This window comes from Marmota flaviventris, chromosome X, assembly GCF_047511675.1.
Source record: "Marmota flaviventris isolate mMarFla1 chromosome X, mMarFla1.hap1, whole genome shotgun sequence".
NCBI lineage: Eukaryota > Metazoa > Chordata > Mammalia > Rodentia > Sciuridae > Marmota > Marmota flaviventris.
In genome coordinates, this window is record NC_092518.1 from 29,672,855 (window position 1) to 29,692,952 (window position 20,098).

Consider the following 20,098-nt stretch of genomic DNA (forward strand, 5'->3'; position numbering starts at 1 on the left):
TCTCTTCCCATCACCCACCCTTTATCTTTATCATATATTTTTTTAAACCCAATAAAAATACTAAGCCATGTTAAATAAAAATGCTGTGACCTCTCTACCTGAACTCCTCATACTCATCTTTGAATTAACCGGGATTGGTTGCTTTTATACCTTTATCATTGAACAACATTCTAGCAAGCATCTTTGCTACTAGATATTATTCTCGGTCCCAAAGATGCCAAAATTAACAAGACACAGACTCGGTTGTCAAGGGATTAAGAAAAACCCTATTTAATATGTTGGATTTGTATGCCTATATTATATAAATCAATTGATGTTACCCTACTGGGATATTATCATACTTCACTTTTTAGACTGTAGTTTGTAATGTCACTTCTAGAAGATTACAAATCATTCTCTCTGGGCAGGATATCCCCTGTAATTGTATTTCTTCTTCCTAAGTAGTTCTTGGCCCATGTGTTGTTTGTGCTTCTCTAGGGATTTGTTCAGTGACTTTCTCTATAGGACTTTTTAATGTAGGAGTAGTTTCACTATGTAATTGTCCATCAGAATCATGCTTTTTATTTCCCAGGTGTTCTATAATTCAAAACTTTTGTTCTTAAATTAAGCTGTTATATTTTTGTCTGATTTGCTGATTTGTGTGTCACAATTGTCTCATTTCACCCTAGGCTAATCACCTTGCTATCTTTTTTGAATGCTGTATGTAAACTCCCATGTCAGATTTGGTCTATAATCACAAATATATCTTGAGGAACTTTTCAGTGATACTCTTGTGAGCCCACATTGGCCTCCAGTCTTTAAAGCTTTTCTCTGCTCCTCTTCACTTTATTTTCTCTGATCAACTCCTGTCCTACCTGCTCTAATAAGAATACCCTTAAGAATACTGTCAACCTCTCAGGCATGGTTGTGCATACTTGTAATCCCAGAGGCTTGGGAGGCTGAGGCAGGAGGATTGTGAGTTCAAAACCAGCCTAAGTGAATGTTCTCTCTGATAAGTGGATGCTGAACCATAATGCGGGGGGGGGGGGGGGGGGGGTCTTTAATTGGGCAAAGGGGAGGGAGGATAGAAGAGGGAGCATGGGGGCAGGAAAGATGATAGAATGAGATGGATATCATTACCCTAGGTACATGTATGACTGCACATTTGGTGCAACACTACATCATGTATAACCAGAAAAATGAAAAGTTGTGCTGCAATTGTGTACAATGAATCAAAATGCATTCTGCTGTCATATATACCTAATTATAATAAATAAATAAATATTTTTTTAAAAAAAAACTGTTTTAAAAAAGCCAGCCTAAGAAACGTAGTGAGACCCTGTCTCAAAATATAATGTAAAAAGGCTCAGTAGTTAATGCTCCTGGGTTCAATGCCCGGTACTAAAAAAACAAAACAAGAGAGAGAATACCATCAGCCTTACTTTTCCTGTATACCTAATATAATGGACAAATTTGTGCTCATAGCTTAGTCTGTCAGCAAATTGAAGGAGTTTTGCTCTTGGTATTAATTTACTATCTTACTAATTGTCCCTTTTCTCCATCTCTGTTGTTTGCTGTCATCCTCTGACAAGAATATAAATACCTGAGTGCTGTAATGTGGAAATAATAATAGTATTCCTCTTATAGAGTTTTTTGAGGATTAAATGTATAAACGCATGTGAAATCTTTAGAAAATGCCTGGTTCTCAATGTGTGCTCCATAAGTATAAGATACTACCATTGTTATCATTTAAAGCTCTGGTTGGGTATTATGGGATAGAATGTACTAGAAGGTACATTTTGAATAACTGACAAATGACATTTTGAAATGAAAACCTAATCCTCTCAATTGCATTCAATGATTTTTCTCAGAAGTATACAAAAGAATCATCTATGAAAAAAGTGCTAAGACATGATGCCTAAATGTTGGAAAAGATCTGAAATTGGATGATAATCACCAGTTCCCTCTCATCATTCTTAGAAATCCCAGATCATTTCCAAACCCCAACATGGTCTAGCTCTTGCTTATTTTGTTAGCTGCATTTTTTGTACAAGGTCCTCCCGCTCTGTCTGCTCCACCCACATAAATTCTTCCTCAATGGGCCTTCCTGGTTTATGCACCATGAACAATTCCCATAGATCTCTTCAATGAATAGAAGTTTCCTCCCTCACTCACCCTTCAGTTTTGGTATATTGGTCTCCTCCACAGGAATCCTTAGTAATCAAGTCTCCAAGACAGTATTACTCTCATAGCCTCCTTTACTTCTCTGTGGTAGCAGTTACTACAGAAATAATTTAAAATTAGTGTTCATATTAGCAACTGTCAGTTCCTTCCCTTGATCATAAGCTCTGGAGGGGCAAGAACTATACCTTTTCTTACACTGATTCCTCCTTGTCTCACCTTTTGTCCCCTAGCCAATAAGCATGAATGTATCTTATACTAATAGAACTTTTTTATGAATTTAATTATGACATCCATAGTAACAGATCTCTAGAGGTGGTTCAAAGCTTCTGAAACTAAAATTAACTTCTCATTCCCTCGTTTCATTCTGCAACCACCATTCCCAGAAAGGATTCAATAATTAAGCAGAAACAGATGCCGAAAGTATATTCAAGACATGCTTTACAATAAAAAAAGAAAACTTTAGCTGGGGGTGTAGCTCAATGGTAGAACACTTTCCTATCATGCAGGAGGCCTTGGCTCTCAAGCTCCAGCACTTTTAAAAAAATCTTTATTATGTTATTTGAATAAAATGGAAGCTCATCTCTCCTAAAACACTTCAACATTCTTAAACGTTATTTTCTCTGCATGGATTATGTATTCCTATGGAACATTTCCATATTCGAGTGTCAGAACAAGTAGACACATTATATGTAGACACACTGATTTTGCTATGTCAGAGATGGTTATGACAGGGATAATAATTTATAATTTTGGTCATTTGAAAATCAGAAATTTAGGAGATTAGAGATTTATTCTTATGTGTGCTGTCATAGCCAAGCTTTCATTTAGAGTTTAGTAGAAAATTTAACATTAAGTACTTCTAAAAAGTGGTCTGGTGTTGTCTATTAAAATTGGTTAGAAAGTGCTATATGTTCTGAATTAAAGTAATATAATAAGGAATAGCTTTATACACCAGAGATAGACTTTAGAAGTGAGCTTAGTTGTGGATTAAGTGAAGTCATGATTCTTTGATCTTTCTTCTATTAACCACATTCAATAGACTTCTTGATTTGTGGTTTGAGCCCCTTACATGTAAATGAAGAGTAAATTTAATACAGATTTTTGCCATTTATCTCCATTATAATCCTGAATTTAGGATATTCTTCTTCTGCAGTGGACAAAACTCTAATATTAGTTACCTCTGGTAACCTGCTGGTTAAAAAAAAATGTTGCTAAACATATTGTCTTTAAATTTCAAGACTAAAACATAAAGAACACTCTTTTATTGAAATATATCTGAAATTGAGAATTCTGATCTAATAATTTGAGATGCTGTTTTGGAATTGTTTAAATTGAATTAAATTTAAATCTTTTTATATATTTCACATCTATAGCTTTTAATATGCATTTATAATATAGAGTACATCTCATGTCATTTTTTATTTCATAGTTAATATTGACCATTAATTTCTATTGGGCTTTTCCTACTCCATAATCCAGAACTGTAAGGATTTACGAAGGGCAAGAATTGTCTTCTATGTTACTTTTTACATTCATTCATTTATTTATTTATCTTTTAATAAAATATACATAGTATTATGTAGCTGAAAATGTACTAGACATTATGAACACAGAGCTAGATAATTATGGCCTCTCCCTTCCACTAAATACCTATGCATGACTTGTGTTGATATATAAATTGATGCTCAATCTCTACATATTTAATTAAATTGAAATATATTTTAATCTTAATTTTCCTAGCAATTCCTAAACTACGTGAATTTGAATATGAAATAGAGTTTGAAAATGAAGTTATGAAGTCTAACTTGGAATCCTGTTTGGCTTTATATTTGATCAAAAAAAGTTATAATATCAAACACCAAATGATATCATTGGTCTTCAATCTGACATTTACACCAAAGAAACCATTGAGGTAAACCTGCTTTACTTGTCTTTTTCTTTAAATAATATTATTACTCTCAACTAACTAAATTATCTAATATTGCTAACTAAACCAATCTAACTAAATTAAATGTTTGGTTTTTATTTCCATCTTTCAACATTTGGATCATATTACTTCTTTGATGCTATTAAGGGAAATGTTTGGGGCTAAATTATTTTCAGCTAGTAAACTATGAAAAATATTCTAATGTGTAATGGTTGGAAGTCTAAGCTATTTTTCAGAAACTGACCTCCCTAAGTCATTAGAGTGTCCTTTTAACAAAAGATAACAATTGCCTATTTTATAATATCTTTTTTAAAGAAACTGACCAAGGGATGTACAATGGCAACATATTTCTTGATGCTACTTTTCAGAACAGAACCAGTTCAAATGATGAGAATGCCTACATTATGTTCTACATTGCAACTGCTTTCATTACCCTTTACCACTTAACACCATAACATTACACATCTGTTACTAAGACGTATGTGAATGTGTAAGAATAGTAGGCTTTGGATGTTTCCCCTTTAGGAAATCTCATCCAATGTCTTTATATTTACTCTTTGGGCTACTGACACTTAGCATTTATAAATATTATATGTATGTCAAATCTGAGATAGGGATTTATTTGTGTCTGAATGCAGAGATACTGATCAGAATCAATATATACAAAATATAAAACTTGGTAATACACAAAACATCTGAAAATATTACTTGTGCTTTAATTGCCTCTAAACTTTGCAACTATGTATTTGATATAGGTATGCATATATTTGAAGTGGCTATGAATATGTATTCTAATAACAAAATAATAATAGAATCATTTTCAGGAAGCAGTAATAAATGCAAGCTACAAGAAAATAGTGCACTATAAATGCTGACATTGCCCTCTTTTCCATTTCATTTTTGTAGTTTTCTATGTTCATTTGCTAGTATTTTTTATTTAGTTATGTAATTTCATTAGTTTAATGATATGGAATATTCAGCAACAGCTAGAAGGAGAACAATATTATCATTGGTGAATATGTAACACAGGTCTAAACAAGTTTTTTAAATTGAGAATTTATATCATTCGTCATGTTTTATCTACAGAAACACTAATTATCTTAGCTTGACATTTTTCTGGAAAATTTTACCTGTTGAAGAGCTGAACATAATGAGAACCCCAAATTCTGATGCAGTTTGGAGGAGATAATTTAGAATAGATGATATCACATATATACATTGCTATGAATCTGTGCCATCTGTGAAATTAAGTAGTCTTCCCCTCTATGGCCCTAAAATGTTGACATGGTAATTTCATGCTAACTCAAAGAATTGACCTGTTGAATGGAAGTATTCAGCAATAGTCATTTGAGTACGTATATTACTTTACTAAAAAATCATTTAATTTCTACAAAGAAACAAAATTCCTGCACTTTTGGAGTGTTTCACTCAGTGAGAGTGACAGATAACAGAAATAAATGTATAAGTAAGCAAGCAAATTTCAGAATGTCCTGAGAAGGAAATAAATAGGGTAAATCGAACTATTGAAAGATCTGCTTCTGACAAGGGGGGTTGTTAGGCTTCTATGAAGTGATGTCTGAATTAAAATCTTATGGCTGATAACAGCTGGGAAGAGCATTTAAGGTGAGGAAAGAATAAATGCAGAAGACATGAAACAAGAAATTTTGGGCATGAGCAATGAATAGTAAGAAGGCCAATGCTTCTCTAATATATTGAGCAAAGGAGGAAATAAGATTGGAAAGAGTAGTTGAGTTCTTATCATTTAGTGTTTTGATGCAATAGGTCCATATTTATGCTAGAAACAATAGGAAACTATTGAAGGACAAATATTTGGAGAATTGATTTAGGAAAACATGTATACATCATTCATAAAATGAATGGATGATGTTGGATGGTAATCTGATGTAACTTAACAATTGTGTTTTATACACATCAGTACGTGTTCATTTATTTCTACCATTCCCTGTTTGAAATATATTTGTGACGGTTCACTGGAAGAGACATAGTAAAATATGAAAAACCAAAATAAAACAATAGCTCTAAATTATGGAAGTTCTCTCTCTTCCTTGTAAGACAGAAAAAATAGAAGTGTGAAAATTAAGTCTTGAAAACAGTACAGAGAGGAATATAGTTTTACTTTCTATAACAAGAGTGTATGAGAGAGTATACATTTAGGATTTAAATTTTAGATATTTTAACTTTAATGATATATCACTAGACATTGGCTAAGTTATACTGCGTAGTATTCCATTTTTTCTATATAATGCACTTTTTTTTAACCAGCACTCTATTGAAAGAACAATTTAATTTTTTGCTCCCACTTTTTTCTTTTTTGACACCAGGGATTGAACCCAGGGGTTCTTTACCACTGAGCCACATCCCCAGCCCTTTTTATTTTTTATTTTGAGACAGGGTCCCACTAAATTGCTTAGGGCCTCACCAAATTGCTGTAGCTGGCTTTGAACTTGTGATCCTCCTGCCTCAGCTTCCTGAATCATTGGAATTATAGGTGTATGCTACCACTATGCCCAGCCACTCCCACTCTTTTGGCAATATAAACAATGCTATAAAAAAATGCAGCAATAAACATGGTACATATCACTTGAACTATTGGAAGCATATCTCTAGGGAAATTACTGAGTGGAATTGCTGGTTTACTGTGTGTAGTGTTCAAATTTGGTAAAATATTGACTAATTGCTGCCCAAATGACTAACCAATTTTATACACCTACTTACAAAGGAAAAGAGTTTCCAGTGCTGTCCTTTCTGACACTTTTAGGTAAGCAGTTTTAGATTTCATTTTTCAATCCTGAATTAGGATTTGCAACCACATTCTTGCATATTTGAGTCATTTCCACTATAGGCAGGCAAACAAACAAAACCATTGTTCAACTCCAACTGCTATCCTCTCTCTCCATTCTTCACCATAGCCAAATGCTTTCAAAGTCTACCTTTGGATTTTATTCCTTAACTTAACTGCCTTTCAATGATATGCTATTCAGTAGGGTGTATGTGATCTTTACCAATTAGTTTACTTTTAAAAAAGATTCAATTAATTTGGAACTTTTCAGATGTTAACAAACCATATTTCTGACAATGATTCATTTTGACAGAAAATTCCCAAATGGAATTTTATTATAAAACTTGAAACCATTTGCCCAATCTACCCTTACATTCTTAAGTACTATGATATTCTATGGTGGTTATAAAAATTTGCACAGTTCTTTATGCATAAACTACTGATTTTTAGAACATAAATAAATACCAGATAAGATGTGCTACAAAATAATTACCTCAAAGGGATAATGACAATCTAAACATTATCTACAAAGTATTTCTAAAATGTAATTAACAGTCATCTGCATTATGTAAGAATTACATGACCCAGTGCTTTTGCTGAAACCTCAAAGTTTACTTACATTTTGATCTTAGATATTGATTTGCTATGTTTGTTCTCTTGTGTTTCTATAGTAGCTTTTAAAATCTCCTTTTATATTCAAGGTCTCATATTACACTGAAAATAGAGTGCTTAACAGATGGAATCTGGAAGTTTCCCATGCTGTTGATTGCTACTAAGCCTGAAGTGGATGATGTCATTGACATTGAAGGAATTGGTTTACTTAAGGAATCTACCACTGACTTTAGACTGACAAGTCAGACAAGGTAATGTATCAAGCAAAAAATATGTAACTGGTTTTATTAATGTAATTTATGCTGAATTATGGAATGAAATTTAAGATAGAAAATCCTATAGGTCATGTTTTCCTGGTTAAGCCTGAGTGGTATTGCTGTTGTGATTCAAAGCTTTATAGATTTCATAAATATTTATTTAAAACTTGGAATATAGAGTCTACAATGGGAAGATTAGAAAAGAGAAGCAAAGGTAAATATTTAGACATTTGAATTTAAGATAATATTTCTGTTTGTTTTCAAAAGTTGTTTCAATATATTATTTCAAAGATAGATGGATCATTTTTCAGTAAATTTTAATGGTATTGGGAAATCAAATGGTTTAACTAAGTATAGATACTTGAGTAGCCTATACAGATTCACTTTGTAGCCAACTCTTGTTCTCAAACCTAGTCTCAGGAAAACACTGATTTCTTTTCTATCTCTTCAGCATTGCCTTTTCTGGATATTTTATATCAATGAAACCACATAATATGTGGTCTTTCACATATAATTTCTTGCACTGTTTTTATCTGAAGTTCAGTAGTTTTCATGAAAAAGTACCTCTCGGTCTGTTGTTTGCATTTGGTCAGTTTCCAGAGTACTGAAATTGTTGTTTTTAATGGTTGTTAATCTTACAGTTACTACTGGGGGAGAGGATTTGTTTACCTCATCCAGTCCAGTGGAAGAGAATTCTGTATATTTTAAATTACACTAGAGTTGCATATGAATGCTCCCTGAGATTTTGTATTTAAAGTACTAAGATCTGTTGCTAATTATTTTAATTTTACTTTACTACAGAGTTCATGTAAGTCAGATTCCTTCTTTTTTTTAAGGAAAATTTATTTTGACTCATGGTTTCAGGGGTTCAGTCCATGGTAGTATGACTCCATAGCTTTGGGCCTAAGGCAAGGCATGACATCATGGTGGAAGGGCGTGGTAGAGGAAAGCAGCTCAGAGCGTGGTGCCAAGGAAGCAGAGAAAAAGCATACCCCCAGATACCAATCTCCTTCAGTCACACCCCATCTACCTGGAGTTGCAGCCCACTTAATCCATTTAAGAGGATCAATTCACTGATTAGGTTACAACTTTTATAATCTAATCGTTTCACCTCTGAAAATTTTTCCATAGTCTCACACATGAGCTTTCACAGGATGCCTCATATCTAAACCATAATGTTCCACCCCTGGTTTCCCAAAGCTGATGCCCATCTCACAGTGCAAAATATATTCAGTCCATTTCCAAGAGTACCCATAGTCTTAACATAAGTTACACCATTACCAAAATTTCAAGTCCAAAATCTCTTCTGAGACATGAATGAAACTCTTAGCTCTTTTCTACTATACAGATCAAAAGGAAGTTACAGGGGCCAGGGTTATAGCTCAGTGGTAGAGTGCTTGCCTAGCATGCATGAGGCACTGGGTTCGATCCTTGGTACCATAAAAAAATAAACAAATAAAATAAATGCATTGTGTCCATCTACAACTAAAAAAATATTTTTTTAAAAAAGCAAGTTATATATATTCAATACATAAGGGCACAAAATAAACATTTCCATTCCACATGAGAAATAGAAGCACATACAGAAGGGATGAGACCAAAATAATACCAAAATCCAGCTGGGCAAACAAATTCTGTAGCTCCATTTCAAGTATCTAGGGCAAATGGCATTGTGATATTCTCTTCAAGGAGTTTATGCAGCTCTGCCCCTATGTCCTTGCTTGTTGCAGTCCACATGGCCTCTCTCTTGTCTTGTTTCTGCTCCATTCCTACTTCTTTCTTCAGCAGATGTCACATGTTACTGGCCTTTCTTAATCTCAGGGGTCTCTGTTGCAACTTTGGCTTCCTTCTCACTTCTTCACATATTACCCTCTCCCAGGCAGCCCACAGGAAATCTATTTCTGCAGCACTTTTCCTGGCCTCCCAGGCCTTCCTTTGAAATCTCGGTGGAAGCCTTCATGACTTTCAGCATTCTGTATGCCTTCAGACTTGGCACCATGTTGTTCACACCAAGGTCTGCCACTTTCTCAAGCAGTTGCCAGACCTTCTGGGACCACGGATGCAATTGCCTCCAAGTACCTGGGTGGCTGATCACAGTGAAACCGTGACCCCCTGTGCAAGCAGAGTGCCTATATGGGCTCTTATCAAAGGAATTTATTTTTACACTTTTGAGCCTAAAATGGGTGTGGTCTTGCCAAGATGCCCTCAAACCATCTTTCCTATTGTTGCTAGGCAAAGTTAGTGACTGTAATCTCTTTAACAGCCACAAGTTCCTTAGCAAATCACTAGTCTTATACTTTTCTGGCCAAACTGCAAGTTTTTCAAATTTTTCTGTTGTGCTTTCTGCTCCTGATTATGACAGTAAATTTGGCTAAAGCTACTAGCAGTTCTCATGTCATCCCTGAATGCTGTGCTCCCTTGAAATTTCCTCCACCAGGGCTGGGGATGTGGCTCAAGTGGTAGCACGCTCGCCTGGCATGCGTGCGGCCCGGGTTCGATCCTCAGCACCACATACAAAGATGTTGTGTCCCCCAAGAACTAAAAAAATAAATATTAAAAAATTCTCTCTCTCTTTCTCTCTCTCTCTCTCTTAAAAAAAAAGAAATTTCCTCCACCAAATTAATTAGTCCATTACCTTTAAAATCAGCCTCACATAGAGTTTCAGGATATAGGCAAAATATACACAATTTCTTTGCCAGAACGTAACATGAATAGCTGTAGTCCTGTTTGCAATAGAGTCTTTCCCCTCTGAAACCTCATGAGCCCAGTTTTCCCTGTCACAGTAATATGTTTTGGCATTCTGGTCTTCTGAGCTCCTACCAGAATCACTTACTAAGCTCTGCCTACAACATTCTAAAGCTTCTTCAGCCTGCATCTCTAAACTTTTCAAAATCCCCCACCCCCACCCCACAGACCAGCTCCAAAGTCTTCTGAACTACATGGTCACTTTAGTCAAAGCAACAATCCCATGTCTCAGTACCAATTTGCTTCTTTCTTTGCTCTGACCAAATGTCCTGACAAGAACAACTTTAGAGGAAAAAAAGTTTATTTTAGCTTATAGCTTCAGAGTTCAGTCCATGGTCTGACAACTCCATAGTTCTGGGCCCAAGGTGACACAGAATATCTCGGCAGAAGGGCATGGCAGAGAAAATAGCTCAGGATATAGCAATAAGAAAGCAAAGAGCCAGATCCCTTCTAAATAAGAGTAAGATTGTCCACTCAACACAGAGAGCTAAACTTTGGTGAGAGGAGAAATAAGGGTTTCATATTACTGGGTCATAGTGATCTGTACAAAACCTGAGAAGCAGGAATATGAGAAAAAAGTACTAAAGTTACTATTTCTCTTTTTTATAAAACTAATTACTTGAATGTCTGTATTTCTTGATGACTACAGCTGTGCACTGTATTTGCCACCAAAATGAATTTGCCAAAAGGACTGGATATGCAGGCAAGCATTCTATACATTTTGGTCAAAAATGAATGACAGCAAAATGTATAATTACCTTTTTTATTTGGAGACCAATGACACAAGGGAGAGTGACCATAAAATTCATTGTTTCCGAACTTGAACTTTCTTGAAAATTTTATTTATCAAGCACTCAATTCATAATTAGGCTCTCTGCAAATAAACTGGGACATATCTAAGCAAAACCAGCTCTTACTGTTACTGTTTTTATAGAGCATAATAAGATCTTTGCTATTTATCAAAAAAGGAATTTTAAGTCATTAAACACACTTTCATGTACTTACTCACCATTTGTATCTTCTCTTCAGTGAAATATCTACTCATTTCTTTTTTGCATTTCATAGTTGGATTTTTTTACTGTTGTTTTGAAAGTTCTTTGTAATTCTTGATATCAACCTCTTCACAGAATTTTGGGGATGCCAGAGATTTTAATCTTGTATGAAGTCCAATTTATCATTTTCCCCTTTTTGTAACATACTTCTGTAGTCATTGTCTAAGAACTCTTACCATTAAATACCAAAAACTTTCTTCTGTATTTGCTTAAAAAATTATTTCAAACTTAAAACAATAATGGAATTTATCATATATGTATGGTTGTGTTTGAAGTAGAAGCTTATTATTTTTTCTATGAATGTTCAGCAATATTTGTTAAAGGGCTGGGGTTGTGGCTCAGTGGTAGAGCACTCGCCTCACACATGTGCGGCTCTGGGTTAGATCCTCAGCACCACATAAAAATAGATAAATAAGGGTATTGTGTCCAACTACAACTATAAAATAAACATTTTTAAAAATGTATTTGTTAAAAAGACTGTCCTTCCTCCATGAAACTGATTTTGCTACTTTGTCAAAAATTATTTATATTGATCTGGTTCTGGGTTTTCAATTCTGTTCCACTTATCCTCTGCCAATGCTATACTCAAGTAGTGTGGTTCCCTCTCATATTTATTTATTTATTTTATTTATTTCCACTACCTTTCTATATAAATTTTAACATAAGCTTGTCTGTCTACAAAATTTCTTCTTTATTTTGAAAGGACTGTATTAAACCCATAGATCAAATTACTGATATCTATAATTTCCACTATAGTATTTAATATATTAGTTCACTAAATTATGTATTTACTATATTTCTGAAACTATACCATATATGGTACAGTTCTTGATTTATTTAGACCTTTGACTTTTTTGTATCAGTGTTTCCTAATTTTCAGCTTGTAAATCCTGTATAAGTTTTCAACATTTATAGATAGACATTTCATTTTTGGAGTAGGTGTAAATGGCATTGTGTTTTTAATTTCAGTCTTCACATGTTTATTGCTAGTTCAGAGAGGATACAATTGATATTTTTGTATTTGCTTTATATCCTCAGAATTTGTGAAGCAATCATATGTTCTATAAGCATTGTTTTTGTGCTCTGTGGCATTTCCTACATAGATATTCATGCCTCCCACAGATTTTCCAATATGTATGACTGTTTTTCCTTTTATGCCTATTGTACTGGCTAGGACTTTCAGTACTATATTGAACAAGAGTGATGAGAGTAGACATCACTTACTTCTTTCCAACTTAGGTGGAAAGCATTCAGCCTTTCACCATTAGTTGTTAGCTGTAGGATTTTTTTAAGGTGATTTTCATCAAGTCAAGGACGTTTTTCTCCATGTTGGGTTCCTAGGGCTAAAGTAAGAAATTAGCACAAAATCAGTGGCTTTAAAACAACAGAAATTTCTTTTCTCACAGTTATGGAAACTAGAAGTAAAAAATCTAGGCTTGGGCAGAGCCACACTTTCTTTATAGACTCTAGGGAAGAATCTGGTCTATGCCTTTATTTTAGCTTCTAGTGTTGCCGGTGATCCTTAGGATTCCTTGGCTTGTGCACACATCACTGTACTCTCTGCCTCCATAGTCACATGACTTTCTCACTGTGTTTTTCTCTCTGAGCCCCTTCTCTTTTTATAAAAACACCAGTCATATTGAATTATGGCCTACCCTAATTCAGAATGACTTCATCTTGATTGATTGCCTCTGCAATGACCCTATTTTCAAATAAGGTCATATTCTCAGGCACAAGAGATTAGGATTTGGGGAAACACAGTTTTCAGTTTTAGTATTTCTGATTTTCTGAAAGACTTTATTAAGAATGACTAGTGAATTTTGCCAAATGTTTCTTCTGCACCAGTTGATAATATCTTGCCATTTTTCTTCTGTAGTCTGTTGATGTGGTGGATTACACTGATTGAACTGCAAATATGTCTTAAACTAGATATGTATTCCTGGCATAAACCCTATTTGCTCTTGGTACACATTACCTTTTATACACTGATACACATTTGCTATAATTTGGTCATGATTTTAGTGTCTTAACCTCATGAGAGATTTTAGCCTGTGGTTCTTTTTTGTTGTTGTTGTTATTATTATTATTATTATTATTATTATTATTATTATCATCATCATCTCTATGTCTGATTTTGTTATCTATGTAATGTTATCCTCAAAAAAAATAGTTAGGAAATAATCCCTCTTTTTCTATTCCATGGAAGATAATGTTTATAATTGGATATGATTCTCCTAGAAATGTTTGTTAGAATTAGCCAGTGAAATCATTTGGGTCTGAAGAATTTTTTCAGAGGCTTTATAAAATTTATGATGTAATTACTTTAATAGATTTTTAATTTAATATTGGGAGAGTTTGGTAGTTTGTGTAAAGACTTATTTATAATACTCCCTTATTTTTCTGTTGATATCTGCAGAGACTATGCAATCTCTTTTATTTCTCAAATTGGTCATTTACAGCTTCTCTCTTTTATCACTGTTAGTCATCTTAGAGGTTTGTCAATTTTATTGACCTTTTTTTAAAAAAACTAGCTATTTGCTTCATTGATTTTTTTCCTATTGTTTTTCTGTTAGGGTTATAATAGATTTCTACTCTTATTTTTGTTTTCTTTTACTTGCTATGGATTTATTTTGATCTCTCTACTTTCTTGAAGTAGTTTAGATTATTAATTTGTGGACTTTCCTTTTTCCTACTGTATTTACTAGTATATTATTCCCCTTAGGGTACTGCTTTACTTGAATTTTATGGCATTGGTATGTTGTATTTTCACATTCATTCAGTTCTAAATGTACCTTTTACTTTCTTTGAGACTTCTTCTTTGACACACGGGTTATTTAGAAGAGTTTCATTTAATTTACAATCTTAAAATTTCTGTTGTCTTTCTCTTGATTTTTAGTTTGATTTCATTGTGGTTAGAAAACATACTCTGCATAAATTTAATTATTCGTGTTTCTAAGTAACCTATTTCATCAGACAGATCTATGGGTAGAAGTATAAACAAACAAAATAGAAGATGGAGTGTTCTACAAGTATCTCTTGGAGCCTGCTGGTTGATGATGTATTGTTCAGTTCTTATGCTTCCTTAACTGATTTTCTGTTTAATAAGTCTATCAATTGATGAAAAAGGGGTGTTGATATTCATGGATGTAATTATAAATTTATTTATTTCTTTTTCCAGTGCTTTTTTTGCCATAAGCATGTCTGAAGCTCTAATTTTTTGGTGAATGAAAATATATGATTACTGGGTCTTTTTGGTGTATTTATTCTTTTATCATCTTATAATGTCCCTCCTTCTCTGACAAATATATCTGTGTTGAAGTCTAGTTTAACTGATATTAATATATGTTAGAGTCTGTAAACAAGTCTGGATGGCGCCTGGCATTTTGCCAGAGGGAGTGGTTTGTGAGGTGGCGCCAGCGAGCCATTAAGTGTGGAGATTCCTTATTGGTTGACTGCTGTATCTAGCTTATGTTAATTAAGATAAGCTGTGTGGAATGTATATATACCCCTCCTGTCCTACAATAAATGGCTCCCACTCCTGCTGTATCAATGTACACAAGTTGCTCGTCACCCCCCGGTTATTTTGCTGCAGCCAGACTGTGGCAAATATAGCCACTTCTGTTCTTTTAGAAATAAATATTTGTACAGTATACATTTTTCATTCTTATATTTTCAGTTTTCCTATGATATTATATTTTAGGTTACTTTTTATAAATAGCCTATAATGTGATCATCTTTAAATCCACTTATCTCTTAATTTATATTTGTGTCCATTTACATCATTTACATTTAAAGTGATTATTAATATTTTAGGTCTTGTTTTCACCACTTTAGTTTTCTTTTTCTGCTTGTTGATTTTTTTCTTATTGCTGTTTTCCTTTTCTTTCCTTATTATTGGTTACCAGAAGAATTTTTAGAATCTACTGTTTTTTATCTATAGTGCTTTAAATGTATTTCATTGTGTATTTTTAACAGTTGCTGTCAGTATTACAATATTAATGATCAACAAATCACAGTCTACCGCTATAAACATTTTTCTGCTTTAAGAGAAATGTGGAAACCTCACTTCCATTTTCTTCCCTCTGCCCTACTACAGTTTTTAGAGAGGGGTTACCAGGAATTGAACTCAGGGGCACTCGACCACTGAGCCACATCCTCAGCCCTATTTTGTATTATATTTAGAGACAGGGTCTCACTGGGTTGCTTAGCACCTTGCTGTTGCTGAGGCTGGCTTTGAACTCGTGATCCTCCTGCCTCAGCTTCCAGAGCCACTGGGACTATAGGCATGTGCCACCGCACCCTGCTACCCTTCCACTTTTTAAATGTAAATCTCTTAAATTTTTCCACTATATACATCGAACACCATGCACAATTATGTTATAATTTTCCCTTCAGTTTTCAAATGCTTTTAAATGCTTTTCTTTAATGCATTCCATTGCTTTTCTTTCTTTCTGAAGTTCTATCCACTTTCCATCTTCATTTAATTATTTTCTACTTCAAACTGTTTTCTAAATTTATTTTTAATTTTTATTTGTTCTTTTTAGATATACATGAGAGTGTATTTTGACATATTATACATACAAGAATACCCCTTAACTATTCTTTAAGGTTAGTTCTGTTTATAATATGTTCTCTTAGCTTTCCTTAATCTGAGGTTATTTTTTATTTTCCCTTCATTATTGAAGAATCACAACAATTAATAATAATTTAATTATTAATTGATTAATTTAATTAGTAATTCATTAATACAGAATTCATGATTCAGAGTTCTTTTCTTTTAGCACTTCCTACCGGCATTTGGTTTATGAGAGGAAATCTGCCATTCAAATTGTTGCTCCCCTATTAAGTAACATTTCGTCTTTCTCCAGTATCTCTCAAGAAGATTCTTTCACTTTAATTTTCAGAAATTTGTTGATGATGTATTGTGCCACATAATGTCTATACTGTTTGCGGTCATCATTAAACTGAATTAAATGAGGAAAGGGACTGGGATTATTTAGTTTAATGCCAGACATGTAAGGGATGTTTAATAATTCTGCCATGTAAGAAGGAAATCCCTAAATACTTTCATTTCTATGATAATAAGGAAAAAATAAATGGGCAGTATCCATGGTGATTATTGAATATAAATTTGCCTTGAAGACCAAAAAGAAACTTAATGTGTTTATTAGATTTATAGAGAATAATGGCATAAAAAATTTGCTGTTTCTATTCAGAGATGTTGCAAAGTTTCTAAAAATCATTTAAAAATATCTGTCATATTTTTAAAGGATATGACAATTTGTGTCCTTATTTACTGTAACAAAGCATCATATCAATATATTTGGAAACTTTTCAAAGTTAATTATCTAATGTAATCCACAGAAATGTTTAATCAGTTAACTAGTTCTAAGTAAACATCATTATGGACATGGTTAGAACTCTGCTCTTCTAGTAATTTAAATGTTCTTTACTCATTGGCCTGTACAATTTTCCTAGCTTGGTCAGGTTTAACATATTTTCTGTGTACTTCAGTGTATGAAAATGAATTTCTACTTTTTTGTTGGGCCATATATTTTAATACCATACTGTTTACTCAGAGAAACCTATCTCTTGGCCTGGAAATCAAATTTCTTCATCAGTTCCATATGTGCCCATAGCTTACATCACACTTGGGCTTCTCCCATAGTCTTTGGGACTAGGGTTTTGTTTTAAATATTCTACAACAGAAATTTCGTATGAAGATGAAAAAAAAAAAAGAAAGAAAGGCAAGATAGTTTTAATACATGAGAATGTGAATTCATTTCATAACTTGTAAGGACCTTTAATGAGTAAAATATTTCTTTGGTGTCATTGTAGGAAGCAAATAATACACATAATTCATAATAATTGAGTTATATTGTATCCTTGTTAATCACTCTATAATATTATTCTGCACTTATTTTAATGAAAACATATGAACTAAATTATTTGAATTGAAAATAATCAAAGTTTCATCCTTCATCACCTCACTTCTGATTGCTCTTGACAGATGCAATTAAATAATGCAATCATTAGTTATAAAAGATTACAATCAAAAGGAAAGTCTCAAATTTTTGTATGAACTCACAAAGGAAAACTCCCAATAAAGATCTCACCATGATTATTTCTGTCTAAATTGAAAAATTATTTTCATTATTCTGCTTTGTCTCTAAATCTAATTGGAAATTGCCTGCATTGAATTAATTGGAGACACAGACCGAGGACCATGTTTACTATCAGAAAAAGGACAGAACAGTAGCATGTTATATCCTGCTGAATAATTTAATTTAGATGCCATTATGATTTTTACTCCCAATATTTTGAGAATATCATCCTAATTTGGGTAGACTTTTAGTATTTTATACTATTTATACTATAATAGATATTTTGCAGATATGCTGAACCTACTATTTCCTATTTCCTATAATGAAAGGTCAAGATTGCATCTATTTCTCACTCAGTCTTATCACAGCAATAAGTTCTTGCTTTCTTGATTCCCCTCAGAGCATAAATTTATACTTTCAGTAGGCCTTTTGAGAAACATGAGGCAGTTACAAAGTCAATTTCATCAAATTGCTATTCAATTTATTTTTGTATCTTCATTGGATGTCTGGATTTTTTAAATGTCTTTGAGGTTTGTTTTATGAGCACTATGAAAAAATGAAAAAATTTATGACATATGATTCAGTCTCTAACAGTAAGATCTTCTTCCTTATGCCTTGGTAATTTTTTAAATGTACTGAAAAGGAAAATATGACAGTATATATTTATGAAAGAAGCAAAACAGAAAGTCATTCTGCTTCATTACAATCCAATCATTCTGGGTTCATTATAACTAATATTACTAACATTCTCTTAGATGTTTTGTTAGAATTAGAAGTAGCATGTATCTCTTATTCTGATGCATTTCTGCTAACATTAAGTTCAAAGAAAGTCTCAATAGAAACCAAAAATAGACCTACTTTGTTTCAATAAACATTTCCATAAACATTTTCCTAGGGAATGAATGCATTTATCAGAAATTCTAGTATATAAAGTCATGTAGGACAAATGCATTCAAAAATGAAAAATACTGACTTTTTGTTTTGAGCTCTTTTATATTGAGTGAACTGCTTAGTATTACAGAGAATCCAAAAATTCTATCAGAATATTTTCTATAGATTTTTATTTTGTTCAATTTTGGTTCTGAGGATGTAATATCGTACCCCTTGTAATATTGATATCAAAATGAGTTTTTTAAAAAATATTAAACAGTAAATAGAATTATCTTCAATAAGTGCATTTAGTGTGCAGATTTGGGGGAACATTTTTGGTATATTTTAATGACTGAGGGTCCCTCATGCAAATGGTAATAACATGTTGACCATGTCTGCAGTCATCTGAAGACTTGACAGAGTTGGGTGATCAAAATGGCTTACTCTCACAACTGGCAGTACATACTGGTTGTTGTCAGAAAGCTGAACTGGGGCTGTCAGCAGTAGTACCTATACATAAACTCTCTACTGTGTTTGTCCCCAATAATTGGATTGTACATCTTGACTGGTTTCCCACAGTTTTTATTCCAAGAGAACCAGGTAGGAGATGATTGGCATTTTCTGACATAGATACCAAAAGTTCCACAGTGTCACTTTAGTTACATTCAATTGGTTACCAGAGAGTCACTATGTTGACATGGATATAAAAAAGGGAACACTGGCCACTTTTTTCAATGTGAAATTGTTAAAGGAAATACAAGCATGCTATGGTAATCAAGTAATGCTTACTTGAACATTTTAAGCTTCTCCTAAGTCACTATACTCTCCCTAGATTCTTCCTGAATATTGTAACCACCTGGTAGTCTTTGAGTGTCAAGGCTCAGATAGTGGTGTGCAAATCACAGAAAAGGATGGGTTTATTTTCTTTTTGTAGGTCAGTTTTCTAGGATAATTGGAAACTACCCACTTCCCTATGTCAGATCTGTTTTTGAACTTATTTTAAAGATCCAATGCTGTAAATAAGCTACTGAATATATTTAGCTTACTCTCCAATCCTGGGTAGGCTATACCTAAGTAGGTATTAAAAATCCCAGGTCATTCTGAAGATCTAGAAAACTAGTAGGGAGTATAGAAGAAAGAAAAAAAGGTGAGATAAGAAAACAGAATGATGCAATCATATTCAAGATTTGACCACTTCCCCATGGTGGTTTCTCTGTATCCTAAATTAATTATATAAAACACAATGTCCCTAGGACAATAGGAAAGAGAAGATACTTTAAGGAATACATTTCACTTTATATGTTTTAAGTATTTAAAAGGCCTAGTGTTTGTCAAGCAATTTTAGGCATGTTTTAGAGCTACAAAGTGTTCTGAAGAAGGATAAAAACATTACCAAGTATCAAAACAGCTTACCTATTAATCTTATTTTAAAAATTGTATTTGCACATAAGTGATTAGTAATAAGTAAAACTTTTGAGAAATTTGCTTTTCTTTTTTTCTGTCTTATTTTTCACTCACATCTGTCATTTGTGATAGCATTAAAAATACTTCTCTTTAAAGTGAACAGA

General features: G+C 33.2%; 1 protein-coding gene across 1 annotated transcript in view; it reads left to right on the top strand.

The window, feature by feature from the left end:
* The window catches only part of Cfap47 (cilia and flagella associated protein 47), a 410,015-nt gene that overhangs the window by 371,634 nt on the left and 18,283 nt on the right, over positions 1–20,098 (top strand). Inside the window, exons 61-62 of the mRNA XM_071606058.1 lie at positions 3,904–4,075; positions 7,592–7,753. Coding sequence (XP_071462159.1) covers positions 3,904–4,075; positions 7,592–7,753 — 334 coding nt within the window. The remainder of the gene's footprint in view (positions 1–3,903; positions 4,076–7,591; positions 7,754–20,098) is intronic.